Here is an 18,908-nt window from a genome sequence, read left to right on the forward strand (position 1 = left end):
AAAGATTTTAGTTAGCTGTGATGAGGAAAATTAACAAGCTTGTTGTCACCATGAACTCACCATGAGGTAAAGTTAGTACACTCAGAGGTTAAACTGGACAACATAACCAGCTTACTCGAGATTACTATAAAGTTAAATCTGGTAAGATAAAATAACTGTAAAACATGAATTTCCTCAGCAGCTAACATTGTAACGCAACGCATTACCCTTTAATGACAGTGATATTCAAAACTAATAAATTGCTTTTAAAAGTAAAGCCACCAAATGCAGTTTATGACAATTTTTTGCCATTTCCACCTTATTTATTGTTATTTGGAAACAGAGCTTTTACTTAATATGGTTACATTTTTTGATTTTTTTTAACGCAAATTTTAAAAATGTGTTTTTCTGTCACTTTGTTTTAGCATAAAAGCACAAATATCAAAAATAACACTCCACCCAAATTATAAATATGTGATTGCTATGTATAGGAAATGTATGTATTGCTATCTTAAAGGAATTAAAAAAAAAAAAAAAAACACAGTTAATGTTTAGTTAAATTCTTTAACTTAAAAAATATTGAACAACAAAAAGACCAGTTTGTGAAGTGTGGGTTAAAAAAAACGTTGTCATTTCTGCCTGTTACACAACCACTGGGTGGATTAGTCACTCTAGTTTGCCAAATTCAGAAACGTTGCTTCTGGTGCAAGTGTAACCTCGAAGTAAGTGCTGGGGAATGGATGATGTGCTGTATTGCTCAGAGACGCAGATGGGTAACAGGGAAAAACAAGCGAAGACGAGAAAACGTTAAAAAGACCTTGTGTGTTTTCTGAATGCAATATTGGCCGTGTAAGTGTGCGTTTGTAGTTAAACCAGCTTGCATTATGCATGTCTTAATTTACACAACGTCAAACAAAAGAAGCAAATTTAGAAATTTTCAGAAAATACCTAATAAATAAAATGTCATAATAACACTACACACAGTAACACACAATATGTATGTACATATTCGTAGGGGAAAAAATATAAAAATATGCCAAAAACCAAAAATGGGAACAAAAAGTACAATTAAAAAAAATGGCATGGCTACTATGATTTGCACTTATGCCAGTGAAATCTCAGCGAGATTATCAACTTAAAGCAAAATTATGCAAACTGTGTATCACAGGCAAAAAAAAAAAAAAAAAAAAAAAAAATGGGGCTGGATGTGCTGCTTCGTGATCAAGATGGAGGAGTATAAAAACAAGAGGGATGATAGAAGCTGTCTCAAAGAATCAAGTAATGAAAACTTTCAGGCTTACCTTCCTCAGTCATTGAGTGATAATATTTTAGTTTCCCATAAGTCCCAAGCTCTACAACATCACAGCAAAAGACAAGGGTAAGGCAACAAACACACAGAGAAAAGGAAAAGAGTGAACATGACAGAACAAGACAGATCTGCTGGTTCTACTCACATCACATTCTGTACAGAGTCACACAAGAAGCACAAGAAGTCACATACAGAGAGACAAAATCTCCCCAACTCATCACTGCATAAGTGCAAAGACAAAGCAAGGACTCAACTGCAAATACAAAACATCAAGAGTCTTTCAGCAACTCAGTCTGATAAAGAGCCTGCCAACGGTAAAGGGAGGGGGAAGGGGCAATCAGTATACCACCATTAAAAAAAAATGATCAGAGGTTCATAAAAAGATATATTGAAAACAAACAGAAGAGGACAGTCGGAAGAGAATATACTGGGTCAACATGCAACAAAATGATGAGTCCTCCTCTCCTCTGCGCACAAGCTTATTCAGGGGCTTGATGATTCGGCATTTTATTCCCACAATGAAACCCGAACAATTAATTTGATTCCCTTACTGCTGCAGTTCTTCCATGCTACAGTAAATAGACAGTCAGCACATCGGCATGATGAATTAGCTGGGAATTCAAACCTGCAGCAACAGCTGAACGTGAAGCAGCTGAGCAGAGGACACCGGACCGCAGACTTCTGCCTCCCACGCTGTTTCAACAATAAACGGCCGATGAAGCGATGATTCGCTTTAAATAGAATAGTAAGTTTATGTTACATTAACTAGATAAACTAACTTAACTCCAGACAGTAGTTATATTCCCTTCTGACCAGAATTAACAATACAGGTCCAGAAGTCAGCACACATTACTGAGATTTATGGAATCCATCCATCCATTTAGCCACTTTCTTAACTGCTTGTCCAATTCAGGGACACGGGGCCACTGAAGCTTATCCCGACTGACTTTAAGATTCATATCTTTTTAATTCATGAGCCACTATTTTCCAGAAGCTCTCTCTGCATGGGGGTTTGTCTTTCTGCGCCACATGCAAATTCAGAAAAAGCAACACCAACCAATTAACACCAAGCAAGACCAACTTGTCCTTAGTCTCCGTTCTTCTTTAGAAACTTTTGATAATGAAGCCAGGCATGCTTTCCTCTTCTGCCTGGCTTCAAGAATATGAGAGTCATCCTATGAGGTAATCTGGCATATCCACAGACATTCATGGTGGCATTGATAAATGTCATTCCTTATCACTTTTTGCACTCATGCAGCCAAGTATCATCACAGGCTCACCTCCATGCTTCACTACTGGGAGCATGCATTCACTGTTAGTGGTCCTGGCCCCCCAAGCGTGCCGAAATCCATCTCAGCTGAACTCGTTTATCTTGCTTTCATCTTACCGGAGCATGTCTTCCCGATATTCAACAGGCTTCTTCTTTTAAGGATATTTATCAAAGTTCGATCTCATAGTTTTCTGCCAAAAAGTAAGTATTGTTAATCAGCAGTTGCCTTCTGATTGTGTAAGCTTTCACAGAAACTCTGATTTCCAGCAAACTCAGAATTCCTTTGCCAAATATGAAGCAATTGCCTTGATCTTCAGAGCTAGACTGTTCAAGTTTTTTTTTTAGAAAGAAAGCCACTGAGACTCTGATTAGTGGTACTAAGGCTCCCTCTATATCCCTTGATTACTGGTGCTGCGCTTCTACTTATTTTTAGCAATGCACCGATCTTCCTATATACTTTTACATCTTCACAAAATCTCACAACCAGACTTTTAAATTCCCCTTCCTTGTTTCTTCTACCCATGTATTTCAACTGGTGTTTTAACCTGTATGTCAGGTGGTAAAATGTTAAATAAAGCCATTCACAGTATTTGCTTTTGATTGCTCATAAGAGGAAATATTCTAGATCTTTACATTTTTATCCACCATGCAAAACAAATTGGTCTGGTTCCAAATTCATTCTACGTACTATACTGATATCACCCCCAAACATACAGTTGCAAAAAACTATTCTCAGCACCAACAAAAATAAAGAGTCCTGCAGCACATGGCCACCACAAGGTCTGATGTTCACATCGTGGAGCCAGTCTGGGATTACATAAAGACTGGGAAGCACATGAAGCAGCCTGAATCCTGAACCATCACAAAATCTGATTCAGCTGACGGTACTAAGTTGATATTTTTGACCAGGTCTGCCTGTTAACAGAGGCTAGTTCCTAAATAAGTTAATATAAACCTTTTGGTTAACCCTAACTTTGCAAGTATGCCATGTAGTAGACATCAGTACAATAAGCACTTTATATGTTCCCACCCACATGCCTACATCATTCACACTAATATCCGACAGTGGGCGACCACTCTGCTAGCGTGTGAGAGGATTATGGTGAAAATCTCATGCCAAATGTGAGACTTGGCAGCCATGAAAACACAATCTAATGAGATGAAATCACATTTCATTGCAAAATGTCTTGCTCATATGCGGCGCTACTTGACAAGCGTCTCAATCCCATATCGTTATATTATTTTTGGTTTGAAGTGCACTACCACTCTACGTCCAGTCTCTACAAAGCTGCCCTGAGGGCAATTATCCCCAGACACAATCACTGCCTGCACGGTCCACCCGCTGTAACTCCATAGAGAGAGCGAGGCTTGTTGTTGTTGTTTACCGAGGGACCTCTTGTCCTTGTGGTGTGACCTCTAAACCTCTGGTGAGCCATGCGTGAGAGTGTGCGTGCAAGTCCGCTCTGTCTGCTGGGGGTTGGAGTGTCAGGGAAATTCACAGCCTGTGCAAAAGCAAAAAGGCTTTTAGCATTGATTCTTTCACCCACCCAGTGCGGGGTGGATCAGAGGGCATGGGAGGGGGTGTGACATATGCGTAGTATTTGATTACGTTTGAACAGAGGCCGGTAACTACTTGGTTACAGTTTTTATGCTAAGCTAAATTACATTAACTTTATGTCTATGGCTCCTACGGCACCAGCAAGAAATCAAGTCAAACTATCTATCAGGGGTGTCAAACATAAGGCTTGGCGGCCATAATCGGCCCGCCAAAGACTCCAAACTGGCCTACTGGAAAATATGAAGGATTGCACAGACTTTCCTCCCAAAGCTTTTCATACAATACCAAAGTACCTGAGTAATAGCTAAACATTCAAATGACAGGAAACTTTTTTCACTATAACTATAGAAATATATCATTTTTACAGTGGGTCCACAGTAAAAAAAATAAAATAAAATAAACAAACCAAAAGAGGACATTTTCTGATAATTAACAAAAACTTAGCTAAGAGAATTTTTTTGTGTAATTTTATACATTTATTTCCTCCATTTACTCCAGCAGCATTTCTCTATTATGTAGAAAAAGTGAGATGTGCCGTTGAATTTGCACTTTTGTTTTTGACCTGACGCTATCTCAGGGATTCAATGTGTAGTTAAACTTCTTTACACTGACAGAAAGGAGGTTTCACTCGTCTAGCCGGCGTAAGGTCTAAGTGGGCTGCATGTGGCCCACAATGTAAAATGAGTTCACATTCCTGCAGGATATGAAACAATATCTCTTCTGATTATATTCTACAGTAAATATGTTAACATGTCATCTTATATTTCAGCTTATTTTCTTTTGCTATGTATGTTTTATGAACATTGTTAAGTTGATACAAAAAAAGATCTAACCCAAAATGTCAATAGACTATATCTGCATATGTGGAAAATATATTTCCGTTGCCCAAGGGGTGGTAGGTCAGTGACAGTGAGTGCATTATTGAACCATGTAATCGATGGTCTGGGTCACGGCACAGACAGTACTGCTGGCAGGCAAGGCAGCTATGTGGGGAAAACTGGAAATGCTTGCTGGAAGAATGGATTAACCCTCATGCTAAATGGCTGTTTTAATAATAACTGCACTGAAAATTCAGACCCTCGTGTAATTTAAGGGGTGTTTTCTGTAATTCGGTACAAACACACACACACGTGGACCTAATTTGTTGACCTTTGGTAATTTTCTTCTATACCAACGTCTAAAACTTTAAAGAAAACAACCCCTTTGGTCTCGCTAGGTTACTGAAAAAACAGGCTATGTGCTGAAATGATTGTTTTTTAGTTGACCCAAATTTAGTGAGTTTGTCTGTCATTTGCTCAGCCTATGCAAAACTTCCCGTCTACCTCAGGAAAAAAAACCTAACAAAGATTACTGAGGTCAACTGCAGCTATGGAAAAGCACAGACTCAGTACCACAGTTCAGATCTGAGAGTGATACATTTTACTGAAGCACGCAGCCTGAATTCTGAGTACTGTTTTGGGAAACTTGTTTCAGCAGTCTGCTGAGGGTTCAGACAGTAGAGTTAGAGCCACTCTTCCCTTCTCCCACCCATTCTCTCTGAGTAGTTCAATATTTGATGCCACTCCTAAGTGATATTGTTTGTAGCTCCACACTGATGGGAAAAAAAGATGCTGGTCCTTGTGCCCAGAACTAAGTGTACCAGACTAATACAATGTTCCCTGCAATGAAAAACATGCACGTTCTAAGGTCTATTATTAAACTGTAGGAGATTCACCTCAACAACATCAAGAAAGCTGCTGTTTTTTAAGCTAAATTTAAATGCTGATAGTTTTTTGTCCACAGCTTATTGTAAAAGGCTGCACAAAGAAACACTTTCAGTCCACTGGTTAATTGCTCCATATAGCTTAACCAGAATTCTGACCACGGGGATATAAAAAGGGCTGAGAAATCAACTGACAGCATTTCGCCGTCTTCCAGATAGGCCGTTTCATGACCTAAGCAAAAGGCTGACACATTTACTCTGTCTCTTTCCCACAGCAAATTCTGTCTGCTTAAATATCTGCTTAGCCTCACAGACCTAGAGTGACATACAATGTTGACAGGAAAACCCAAAGCACTTATTTTGGGCCTCAACGTGTCTCACAAAGAACAGCACTTATAAAGCTAAAAATCACAAAGGAGTTCATAAGAGGAGAGAGAGGATTAGGGACGATGGGGAAAACAATGTAGAAATGGTAACAGAGGGTTTCCAGGGAAAAAGCACCCACAGGAGAGAATGAGATATCTGAAGAAGAGAGTCTGCAGGGATGGTACGGTACAGAATTGACATACAGCACATCGGCGCTTAGGAAATGTATACATAAGGGACACACTGGGCACAAGAGTTGCCTCCAGGCTGTTGGAATGAGAACAAACATTGTTTTGGAGCAGGGGGAGATACAGAAATTAGAGGAGTAACTCACCAGAGTCAGCAAATTCTGAAGGGACAGTAAACGAAAGAGAAATAAGAAGACAGAAACAGAGACAAGATAAATCCAGGTGATATTTAGTCCAATAGCGAACATTTAATCATTGATAGGTATTTCCAAGATGAGAAAGGGTTGTGTTAAATTAAATGTCATTAGCTCTTCATTCATGGCATTAAATTAACTCAAAACTTATTTTGGATGTCTTTGCAGAGAGTTAGATGAGAAAGTAGGTACTACTAGCATTAAAAAGGGACAGAAGGAAGGAGATGCTAGCTTAGCTCATGTAGCATGTAGCTCATGTAGCATGTAGCATGTAGCTCATGTAGCATAGCTAAAAAAAAACACTGTTACTGTTATCCTATGTGTAGCTATGTCCTGTTAATAACAAATAAATATGAGTGCAGTTATTCTCATCTAACTCTGGGCAACAAAGTAAATAATCATATCCCCATGATATGACAGAAACATATACATTGCCACACATAGATTTAAAATCTTAGGTTTTACATGTTTAGATATAAAATGCACTTTGCAATGAAGGCATACGCTGAAGAAACAACACAGATTATATTCAAACTACTTTTTGTGGTCACTACAGACAAAACAGAGCAGAAGAAAGGAAGCTCTAACCTAATATCCTCAAATTAAATGTGTCTTCCCTTGAAAATATGATTTATATCATATTGTTGCTGTTATTTGCTTTTTGTCCCCATAATGTGTAAAAACACTTCAGTCCCCACAATGTTTGCAATACAAGGACCACACACACACACACACACACACACGGACACACACATCTAACAAACTCTAAATCACTAAAACTCTAATAACCAAAAGCTAACCAGCTCTCAGTACTGGCACAAGAGCCTTTCAGCACTGAAGCCTGAACAACTTATTTTGAGAAATGCGAATGAAAAATGTATGGAAGGAGCCCTGCCAGCTCCCCACGTCCCTGCTGAGCTACACTTAATGCCTAAGAGCACACAAGGACACACAGCACAAGCCTCCAACTAAAATGGATGCACCTGTTCGTCTTTCTCTATGCTGTAAGCTCACCCAGTAAGCGCTCCTTTGCATTAATGATGCCAGTAAATGTTTATAGAACATATTTGCTCATCTCCCAATAGGGTCTGTCTTGATTGGGCCTTCGCAGTCCTGCAGCCAATGAAGTTGTTAAGCGTTCCAAGGAAATGAGGCCTCTGATAAGTGCTTTTTCAGATGTACTTAAGTCTGTACTTATCACGGGTACATGTCCATTGGAGTACGAGGAAAACTTTCCGATGTGCTACATGGAAATTTCAAAATAATACATGCAAATCATCGGAAGCCCAACGTGTTGCTTTTGTTCTTGACAATAATGAATTCATTGATTGTGTCATGTCACACTGTAGCTGTTGTTTCAGCGAATTAATTTCCAGCCGTTAATTTGCCAGAAGACCTCATCAATCAAATTTGGTATGTCCTGCCATCTCGGCTGCTTTCATACTAAAGTAGGTTTGACCATTTTAAAAACTTTTTTTTTTGGCAAATAGGAACTTATTTTGGACACAAATAAATAAATCCGTTAAAACAAAGAGAAAACAAAGAATTCAGTTCATATCTTGCACGCATAACTTAGCTTAACTTAGTGAATACTACTATCAGATGCCTTGAAAAAGACACTAAGAGGACCCAACTGGGTGGATTATGTGTAACATGTACATATATACATGCATGCATACACAACAGTGGTCTTACAGACTTGCACTCAGGCTGTGATTTACCATTAATCACTACGATAGGATGATGAATACACTCAGAGACAGGACGCCTTGGGTTAGGTGTACGACAGCGATTTGATGCATGTTAATGGGCACTTTAAGGCTTATTAATCTTTCCTGAGCTGACTCATTCCAAGCTTGGCTTTCAAGCAAAGTAAAGTCATTTCAGAGAAAGCTGAAATGCCTCTGGACTACAGAGCAGCCAATTGCTAATGCAGTCCTATCAATCCAGAAGGAAAATATTTATTCTGTTTTTGTGCTAACACACATTCCTGTAGGACCTATGAGATATTTTACTGTGTATTGACAGTGATGCTTTTTTTCCAGCCAAACAAACCAAACTGAATGTAAACTTTCATGAAAACCAAAAAGGTGGAAGAAAAAGATGAGGAAAAATGACATCGGCTAGTAAGATGGATTCAGCATTTAACATTAATATTCATTTTTAAGGATTAGGATTCGTCACCCTCCTCAAACCCCTGCTCCCTGTTTGCTTTTCATAAACATTTTTCCTTCATCACGTTCAGGATGGGTTGAGAATGACACCGCGCCTCACCCGGCATATTAACATATTCATCCCCTGTGCCGAGCACTGACGCTGACGCCTTTTTTTAACGTTTTTCTTAGCTAAGCTAATGGACTTGGATTAAAGGAGAACGGTGTTTCACCTCAGCCCCAAGTGCACTTTGTCTTACATGGACCGTTTGTTTTTTTTTTTTTTTAAATGTACAAACAACACTGTACAAGTACTTTTCAATGTTAACAGTGGAGCTTCTGTGTTTAAAGAAGTACGCGGGGAGCTTGTGAATAGATAAAAGCCAACATTTTCATCATAACACTGTTATGTTATTCATTGGTTAAGAAAATGTGAGCTCAACAGCACTCTTCCTGTGGAAGGAATTACATGTTTTTAGTTAATCCACTTCTGACACATCTCAAAATACAATTTTAAGAGTTAAAGACAAGAATGAAGACAAGATCCAGGCTCGGTCAATCTGGAAATACACAATGTTGGACAGTTAAAAAAAAAAAGAATATCTGTGCTGTATGTCTTTTGTGTTAAAACCTTCTTTTTGTGTGCAGTTTACCTTCACTTAAAGGGTCCAGCGTGTGGATCATCAGCTGGAAAATGCTGTTCCGCATCAAGCTGTTGTGCAGCGAGGCAGAACTACCTCCCCTTTGAAGGCGAGGCCGCGCCTGTGAGGGGAGACAAGCGTCAGTCAAATATTCTGCTACTGCTGGGGATGGGAATCTTTCAGTATCCAGTAAATGTCCTTAATGCGAGCACTCCTCTAAAGCCATTTCTAATCCAAGAGTATTGAGCTAAATGTGGGAAAACCATGCTGTTTTGTAGGCTTTTTCATTTTTACATTAGAGGGAAGATCATTCTAGGGACTTGGTGCTTTAACTGTTGTGAAATCCACAGCATTTTAATTACAGAAAGAAGGATTCGTATCACTGCAATGTTTGTCCATGAGCATATGATGTGCTACCACCTTCAATTACGCTTCCAGTTGGAATATGATTCCCTAATCCTCTTTTACATAAAAAAACCCTAAGCAGAACCTGCAAGCGAGTTTAAAAAAAAAAAAAAAATCATAAAGTACTACAGCTTCTTAAAAATATAAGCTTCGTGGGCTTGTCACAGGCATTTACACTTAGTGTGGCATTTTTTTAAGTTCCTTTTGCGGAAGAAAAAAACCAAAAAAAAACAACCCTCGCCAAGGTCGCTCCAGCAGCCGAGGTGGAACTTGAGAATTGTGGGAAATTAGGCACCGTTGCAGGTGACAGCTGCTTGCTGCGAATGTGTCCACCTTTGGCTCATCAGAGGTGATGCGTAGGCAAAGGAGGTGTCAGGTGCTAATTCACAGCCTCCCATGGGTGTGAGCGGGAGGCAAGAGAGACAAGCGGAACGGCACGACTCGTGTGAGGGTTAGAAAGTTGTAGATTCTCAGTACGACACCAGAGAATGTCCGTCTGCTGTTTTATCTGCTTGCTCTGCATTCGGGATGGAAGCTCTTGTACCTGCTGGAACTGCGTAAGCATTAAAAGTGTTTTTTCAGAATCCAGGCTTCCTCCTCGATTGCCTTTTACATGCTGCGCACAAATGCAACTGTTGCAAAGGAAGTGCTTTGGGAAACAGACGGAGCTACTCTCGGCACAGAGGGAGGCTGAGGGTTAGAGATAACAGTGTGCATGTCTTCTTCACAGTATGGCAGGAGAAACAGAAGTTGCTCTAATACATCTACACAGAAACGGGGACAAACACAGAAGAAGACGGGGGAGTGTCAATCAGACAGGACCTACCGACAACTTGCCGTCATCCTCTGGCGCCCCAGGACTTGCCTTCTCATCCAACACAAAGAGAAGAGGAAGTATAAAAGGGGGGAAGAGGAAGAGAAAACAAGACACAGATGTGAAGCAAGCCTCACACAACCACAGAGACAAGACGACGAGACAGTAGAGAAAGACATTACGGCACAGTAACAGTGACGGTGACGACTGACTGTGATGCAAGTGGACAAGACTTGAGGGACAGATTCCTCCCCACTGCTGTGCCTGCCTACTGTGTCAGTCACAAGCTGAGCAGGATTAGAACGTGTCGACTTAAATTTCCTTGAAATACACTCAAATATGTCATTTCGATTTGAGTCATTTAAGTCAAGGCTGTCAACTCGCATCAGAATTTAAGGCGCTTCTTGTTGCTATGTGAAAGTATAGGCGAAGAGTTAAGGTGGCTTGCTATGGCAAAATGGTTGTTTAATACTGAGATTATTAAATGCGGTTACTCGCATGTATTGAACTTTAAAAGCAATTTCTTAAACAAATAAATGTAAAATAAAACAACAACAAAGATGGAGGTGGTGGAGTACACAGTGCTGCCCAATCAGCACTTAAGTAGATAAAAGATGGACATAGCAACCATGATGTCATCCGCAGGCCTGTTGTGAAGCCACAGGCTGACTGTTTTTGCTGTACGGGTCGTTGCGTTTTGTCAAACAAGGAGCAGATCTGACCAAAGAGCCAACTCGTAGGTTAGCGATTTGTGGAACACGTGCATCACCCTCCTTTATGACGAATTTTTTTTTTTTTTTTTTAACGATACTACAAATTTAACAATCTAGGCTGTAAACTCATCAGGACCGTTTTTACTGTCGCCACAGTCAAATGAAATGAGGAACGTATAGATACACAACCAGACCTCTTTCGTACTCAAACATTAGAAAAAAAATGTCAGTTTATGGCATTTCTGCATTGGCTTCTTACCCAGAAGCTATGCCCATCTTTTATATACATTCTGTGGTCCAGACGAGAGGTATTTTTGGTGCAGACAGACCTCTTATATAAGGTTTGGCGGACCTAGACACACACTCACTCACTCATGGCAAAAGAAAAAAAACGAATAACTTTGCCTCAGTTATTTCGTCGCCATGATTGTTCAGAAATAAGACATCAAAATTAAAACGAAGACATATATTGCCTGCACATACCGGTACTTAGACTATAGCCATAAAAAACTATTAAAATGTTGAGACATGGGTTTACTTGTATAGGTAAAGGTAAAGATCAATTTAAACCTGGTTATCTATTGCCTGTAGACTGGAAATCAGAGATGATAATGGTTTCCAAATAATGTACCAGTTTCAAAGTTTTCCAGTTGTTATGCAAGCTACCTTTAAAGTTCTTTGAGGCCTTTACTGAGGATTAGACAGAAATAGCAAGCTGTCCTGTAATTTAAAAAAAAGGACCTACTAGCATCTTATTAACATGTGGCATCTTTCTTTATACAAACTCTGTGGCAGCTGCTTTAATGTGAGAAGTTGGGCTAACGAGCCTCCGGCCGAAGCTTCGTATTTATAACTTCTGAGACTCTTAAGAGAGTCACACTGATCAGCTCATCTAACTCTCACCAAGTAATCAAATAAGTGTGTTCTGCCAGTTTTAATGTGAAAAACTTTCGTGCCAAAGAGACTCGAGCCTTTTTAACAATCGCTCGATTTTCCTGCCATCGTTCTCAGCAGGCCTTTTTGGCATGTACAGCAGAGTACTGTAACACAGTTTATTTTTGAAACAAAAGCCTTTCACCAACTGCCTGACAGAACTGTGCTCACTTCATCTCCAAAAATGTGTGCGATATAACAGTCGCTTAAGGCCTCTGTTTCTAACTGCAAGAGAACAAACACAAAGCTTTTGTTCAGATCTTAGAACACCGAGGCTTTGTTTCGCTGCCTACACGGTTTCAAACAGCAGTGTGTAGAAAGAGGCGGCACTGGTGTGCATTGATAAGGTGCAAGATGTACAATGAAAATCTGACGCCAGTTCAGTTTGATCTTGTGAGGTTTTTTTTTTTTTAAAAAAAAAAAAGCGGGGTAAACGCACAAATTTCGAGAGAGGGCCTGCAAACTTGTCAACACGCTGATTAATTTTCTAAATGACGCTGCATTCAATTAAACTTTTTTTTTTTTTTTTTAAATCTGCTAACTGCACACGAAGCAGGGGTGGGATGTTAACAGATTTCTTGTTTTTATGAAAAAAGAGCAATAAATTGTGTCGCTTTCATTTTGATAATAATACAGAAACTTTTAAACTAATTAAACTGAACATTAAAAAAAAAAATGCTGGACTTGTTAGCGCGCTCTATTTATAAGAAAAATCCCCACTGCAGTCCCTGTGAACGTCATTACCCACCACGTCCCACTGTATCCCGCTGTTTCTGTTTAACAGCTCATAATTTACCATATATTAGTTTTGCTGCTGTGCGGCAACTGAACAATTGCAGAAACGAGAGAGCTGAAATTAAACATTTCGCCCCAAAAATTAAGCAGAAGTTGAACTAATCCTGAGATTTTCCACAAAGCTATTCGACTGTAACTCCCTCCGCCCCATCTTCAGGGTAATTCACTGCACCGTCTAGCATAATTATTCTATTTAACTCCCTCAAATTCAAGTTAGGAGGGTTAGGAGAGAGCAGGTGAATGTGCCAGATAGAGATTATGCCATGGGTCGCTCATTAAGCCAGCGTTAAATATTATGACTAATAATCACATAGGGAGATTAGTATGTTCTCTGGAGTTTTTGTGTTCCCTAATACCCCCGGCTCTGCTTTCCAGCTCTTACGTAATGTCACATCAGGATCATTCTTGGAAGCGGATCAGCAAAAGGAGATAAATGTCCCTCCGCCGCCGTATGCATGTAACACTGCTTTGTGCAGAATTATCGATGAAGGATGTGACATCCTGCAAAAAATACCTCCACTTTTAACCATGAAGAAGGGACTTTCAGAGGAATCTGAGCAGATGTTGCAGGCAGAGCTGGAACTCCTGAATTTCCAATATTAGTGGTGGATTATAGATTTTCTCATATGCAATCAGAGAGCACAAAAGTGGTCTATTTCTGGAGGAATTTGATTTGCATTTCCTTTATGCTTTGACACCCAAGCCAAATTACACAGGAGAATAATAATAGCTTTTTATACAGTATCGAGTTTTCCAGCGATCGAGTTTGATTAAATCCATCACAGCTGCAGATGATTCTTTATATCTCTATCCTCATTATTACACTCTACATATATTACAAAGTGCGATAACAGTAGAGACATAAAATTTTTCAATTCTTAAGAGCCACTGTCCGTATCATCTCCACTTAATTTCCTCAGATATTATTGTATTCTAGTGGCTAAAATACAGTTATAGTCTTAGCAAAATTTCACATGAGAAACTGAGAGTTTTAAAAACTTCTTCCTTTAGCCATGGTTTAAGATACAAATGTTAAAGATTACCCGAGTCAAGATCTATGGAAAATAATAGCTCTCATATCTATAAATAGTTCGGTTAGAAATTGGAAAATCTCTGACTCTGTCTAACTTTTCCTTAAATATTTTTATTGAAAAGTTTAGGAGGTAATCTGCCATAAAAACCCAAAGTATTACAATTGGTACTGAAGATTATCCACCCTCCAAACGCATGCATGTTAGGTAAACTGCTGATTCTAAATTGGTTGTAGGTGTGAATGTGAGTGTGAATGGCCGTCTGTCTGTCTGTGTTAGCCTAGTGACAGGTGTTCCCGCCTCTCACCCTATGGCAGCTGGGATAGGCTCCACCCCCACCGTGACCCTGAACTGGAAAAACTGAAGAAAGCAGATGGCTGGATTATCTATAGACTGTATGGGAGCATCACACATACACTGATACCTGCTAAATAGTGTGATGTATAAATCCTGTTAAATCCAGAACTGAATTTAAAATCCTTCTCCTCACACACACAGTCTTGAATAATCAGGCCCCATCTTATCTTAAAGTCCTCCTAGAACCATATCACTCTAGAGCACTTCACTCTCAGACTGCTCATTTACTTGTGGTTTCTTGGATATTTAAAAGTAGAATAGGAGGCAGCACTTTCAGCTTTCAGGCCTCTTATTCTTTCCTTCCTTTTTAACAAAGCATGTAGTCAGGACTGGATCAGGTCACCCCGAATCCTCCCTTAGTTGCGCTCCAATAGGCCTGCAGTGTTTCTTCTCTACCTTTCTTCACTCACTATGTGTTTACCGCTCTGAATGGAATCGTTGGTTATTATTAATCCCCGGCTCCCTGTCTTTTGTCCCGTCTCCCTCCCCTCACCTCCAATCAGTCGTAGCAGCTGGCTGCCCCACCCTGATAGGTCTACTAGAGGTTTCTTCCTGTTAAAAAGGAGTTTATCCTTTCTACTATTGCCAAGTGCTTGCTCATGGCAGGTCATGTGATTGTTGGGGTTTCCTCTATATTATTGTAGGGTCTACACTAGGAAGCGTGTTGAAGCGACATTTGTTGTTTTTTGGAGCTATATAAATAAAATTGTATTAAATAAATTGGAACAATACTAGAATTTTACTCATGACCTGAGAATAGACTTAAATGCTCTGTTAGCACACTTGACTGAATAAGTCTTGTTGTATGATCGATAACTGACATAAAAATCTTCCAAAAGGCATTAACACCACAAACATGGTGCGGTTTAAGGACTCGGCCCAAACAGGCCTTTTACATTTTGATTGCTGTCACGAGCTAAAAGTGATTCTACAGTAAATCTTAGTTTAGCAGTCAAAGCAGAGACGGACATGCTAAAAATAAAGCATATGTAAGTCTGTCTAGACCGCCCAGCTTGCTGAGTGAACTTAAAAAGTGAAATCTTGCACAGCTCCAGGCGATTGCCTGCAAGTACTTAGAAGGCAGCCTGTCTGTCAGAGCATGACAGAACACCCTTTGAGATTTGTCCATCTAGACTCATCGTGTTAGAGCTAAACTGTTGAGCAGCACGACTGAGCAGCATCTCCCTCCCTCCCTCCTTTTCTCTCTCTCTCCCCCATTTTGCTGGGAGACGATAATGATGATCTTCAAGGAATGGAGAGAAAAGATGCACAACAAGTCAAGAAGCCATCCACTTGCTAATTAGTAACCCCTTCATTTTTCTAACAAGCAGAACTAATTACAGGAGCTGCCACGACACTGATTTCCCACAAGGCAATGCTCACCAGGACTAAGCCAAAATTGCCTCCTCTTATCCCCCCTCCCCCCTTCTCATGAACCAATCAGACTGAGACTTTTGGGAGACAAACAGAGTAACAAAAAAAAAACAAAAGAAACAAAAACGCTGTGTCATTACAGCAAGCGAATGTAATCACCCAAAGCTAGGTTTGATCAGACACAAGTACTTTTTGTCATTCTCCTGATATTGTATATGATTGTTCTAAAGCCACTTTTTTGTGTAACAATATTGGAATAATAATGTTCCAAAACATGACTTATTCACGAGATTAAACACTGACTGTGAGAGTCCGATGTAATGTTTTAACTGAATAAATGCGAGAGGTGGACCTCCTGCAAGACTGATCAAGTCTGCGGTTTGTCGTTCCCATCAGATCAGAGCAGGTTTTGATCTGCAGATGGAGAAGAAAACTGATGCAGGTTCTTTGTTTTTAAGACTGATGCACTCTGCTCCAGATTTTCTTTTTTTAATTTTATTAATTTTTTTTTAAGTTGCACTTCCTGGATGACTCGCAGCCACAATTGAATAAAGTTGAATCCTTTTTCAGTCAGTCTGTGGTGTCGAATGACTTTATTTTACAGGGAGCTGTGGTTCACAACAGGGACAACCAGGAAAAAACTTGGATACTTGTCCAAATTTTGTTGTTCTCGAGCAGCTAAACAACCGTGTTGAGCTGCTTGAGAGCACATCACTAAAAACACATCGAGCGCAACCTGCAATGCTAGTCCGGGCAGGCAACCTAAGCTATACAGATAACATGCCTTGCTCTGCTGTTGTCATACACAAAAAACAAGCTTCCAACTTTGGGAAGGAGCAAGTAGCAGTAGAAAAAAACCTTAAACATTACAAAGATTTTAGTTGAATGAGTAAATAAACATGCTTGCTCTGTATTGTGGGATAGTTTTGACAGTTAACAAATCTAACCTGCATGGTAGCTAGCTTTGCAGAAAGATGATCGCTAACCACCGGACATCAACTTGTCTGCCATCTTGGATGTGTAATAATCATGGTGACAACCCCACAGTCTCACGGGCCTTGAGTCTAGCCTACGACCATCTGGCAACCATTGCTCTTAAGGGAAACATTTTTTAAAAAGAGAAGAGACCTCGGATGCTTGTCGTTTGCATGCATATTTTGACTGCCTTTTCAAGTTTCACTACTACTTAACTAGCAGTTAGCAAGTGTTTGCAGACAAGTTGGCATCCTCCATGCAAACTGGAGACTTGCACAGCAATCTGCTAGCGACCTAAATAATCATAAGGAGGTTATTTGTGGAGTAGTTTTACTTAGCAACAACAAACAACCTAAAGGAACCACCGCCCAACCAGTCAGGGAATTCACATTGTCTTTTCTTGTGACCAGAGGTTGTATCAATGCTCAAGCAATGAGGCCTTTACACTGTGGGACAGGCTGTGTGAACAGCAGGTTTCTGTGCTGATGTGAATGACACCTCGAAGCTTACATGTTTTTAATTTAATCCAGCACATAATCATCTGTGTTTTCTGATGAATCTTGTATTATTCCTTTTTAAATTCCTCTTTAGAAGGTCAAAAACCAACAAAGAGTCCATAACTGAGCTCTTTCCAATTTCCTCAGCCCATCTGTGGCACTTCATGCCAAGTCCATCTCTTCCTGCTCTTCAAAAAAAAAAAAAAAAAAAAAAGTCTTTTTTTTTGAATGTCTCATTTCCTCAAACAGTTGGGCAGTGTCTTTTTTTTAGCAAATATTATTCGAATAGACATAAAGATGGATTTGTTGCAGACTATTTTAAGCAGTGGATTACTGCACATTTGGCACTCTGACTTAAACTGACAGAGTTTGTGGGTTGACTTAAAATAAACTACAGCGACGCTGTTTATGCCGAGCATGCCAAGTAATGCATTGCTGGGAATTACTGATGCTTTTTAATGGTTGCTTTAATGCACAGAGGAAGGCACACATTTCTTTTTAGCAGTACAAATATGTGGTGCAGGCACCTCACAGCAAGAAGGTCCCTTGGTTGGAAGCCCGGCCGGAGGGAGTCTTTGCATGTTCTCCCTGCGTGGGCTCTCTCCGAGTACTCCGGCTTCCTCCCACAGTCCAGAGGTTAAGTGGCAATTCTAAACGGGCTGTAGGTGTGAGCGGTTCTCTGTATCCCTCTGTGTTAGCCCTGCAAAAGACTGGTGTACCCTATCCATGGAGTTTCTTTAGTTAGTTTTAGTCTTATGGGACACTTGGAAATTAATAACAGATTTCATCATTAGCTGAGGTGTGCTTAGTTTTGCATTCGCATTGCAGTCATCGTTGTCAGGATTTCACGTCATCTTTTTCCAGTAAGGCTCCAACTTTTATTTGATCGCACCTCATCCAAACAATCTTGACTATTGATCTGTTTTGTTGAATTGTCAGCAGACAGTTACCTCCCATCTGACGCAAAGTGCACGCACGCACACACAAACACACACAGCGGGGCTTTGTAGAGGAGGTGGAGGCAGAAGTATGCGGAGGAAGCTTCCTCCAGGTCAGTCCATTTGGCCAGCTGACATTTAGTGCAGACAGGGTAATATGCTGATAAGAGCCCCTTTCAGGTCACCTTGGTAAGGCTTGAGTTAAAATGGACTTGGGTTGAAGGGCAGCCACATGCACCATCTGTCTGTGAGTGATGGACATACCAAGTGTCAAACCTCTTAAATAAGAACAGCGGAGGAGAACCTTTCAGCGGATTCACGGAGCCCCAGAGCATTTTCTAATTAGCTCATTAGAGACTGTCTGATTGCAATCACTTCAATTTTAAGAGTTTACTCTCTTAGATTTAGTTTTAAACTGTCTCTGCGGTTATCCGTGCAATGTCAGGTCTGTGCGCAGCTGTGAGATCTATACAGGAGCACTGTGTGTGGCGCAGACATCATCAGTCTGGATTTCACAAATTACGGGTATTACATGAACCACAACTCAGAGCTGATGTAATGTTCAGCTGCTGCAGCTTAGCGGTCCTGATGCTGAGGGTCAAAAATCCCCGTAAGGAAGGAGCCGAGTACGTAAGTCTCGCCAGTCTTCGGCCACCTCCCGCCATATGTGCCATTTCCTTCTCGCTGGGGGCGTGTGTATCAGTCATTTCATACAC

The 18,908-nt window shown here is 40.3% G+C and overlaps 1 protein-coding gene across 6 annotated transcripts in view; it reads right to left on the reverse strand.

Moving 5' to 3' along the window:
* Positions 1-18,908, reverse strand: part of LOC120721747 (sodium/potassium/calcium exchanger 2-like) — a 44,228-nt gene that overhangs the window by 12,912 nt on the left and 12,408 nt on the right. Inside the window, exons 3-6 of one of the 6 annotated variants that reach the window (XM_040012258.1) lie at positions 10,592-10,630; positions 9,373-9,481; positions 6,519-6,533; positions 1,281-1,331 (exon numbers count right to left, since the gene is read on the reverse strand). In XM_040012258.1, the coding sequence (XP_039868192.1) occupies positions 1,281-1,331; positions 6,519-6,533; positions 9,373-9,481; positions 10,592-10,630 (214 nt within the window). Of the gene's footprint in view, positions 1-1,280; positions 1,332-6,518; positions 6,534-9,372; positions 9,482-10,591; positions 10,640-18,908 lie in introns of all 6 variants that reach the window. The other 5 variants (XM_040012257.1, XM_040012260.1, XM_040012259.1 and 2 more) reach the window with 5 other exon arrangements.

This window comes from Simochromis diagramma, unplaced genomic scaffold (genome assembly GCF_900408965.1).
Source record: "Simochromis diagramma unplaced genomic scaffold, fSimDia1.1 OVJJ01000604.1, whole genome shotgun sequence".
Lineage (NCBI taxonomy): Eukaryota > Metazoa > Chordata > Actinopteri > Cichliformes > Cichlidae > Simochromis > Simochromis diagramma.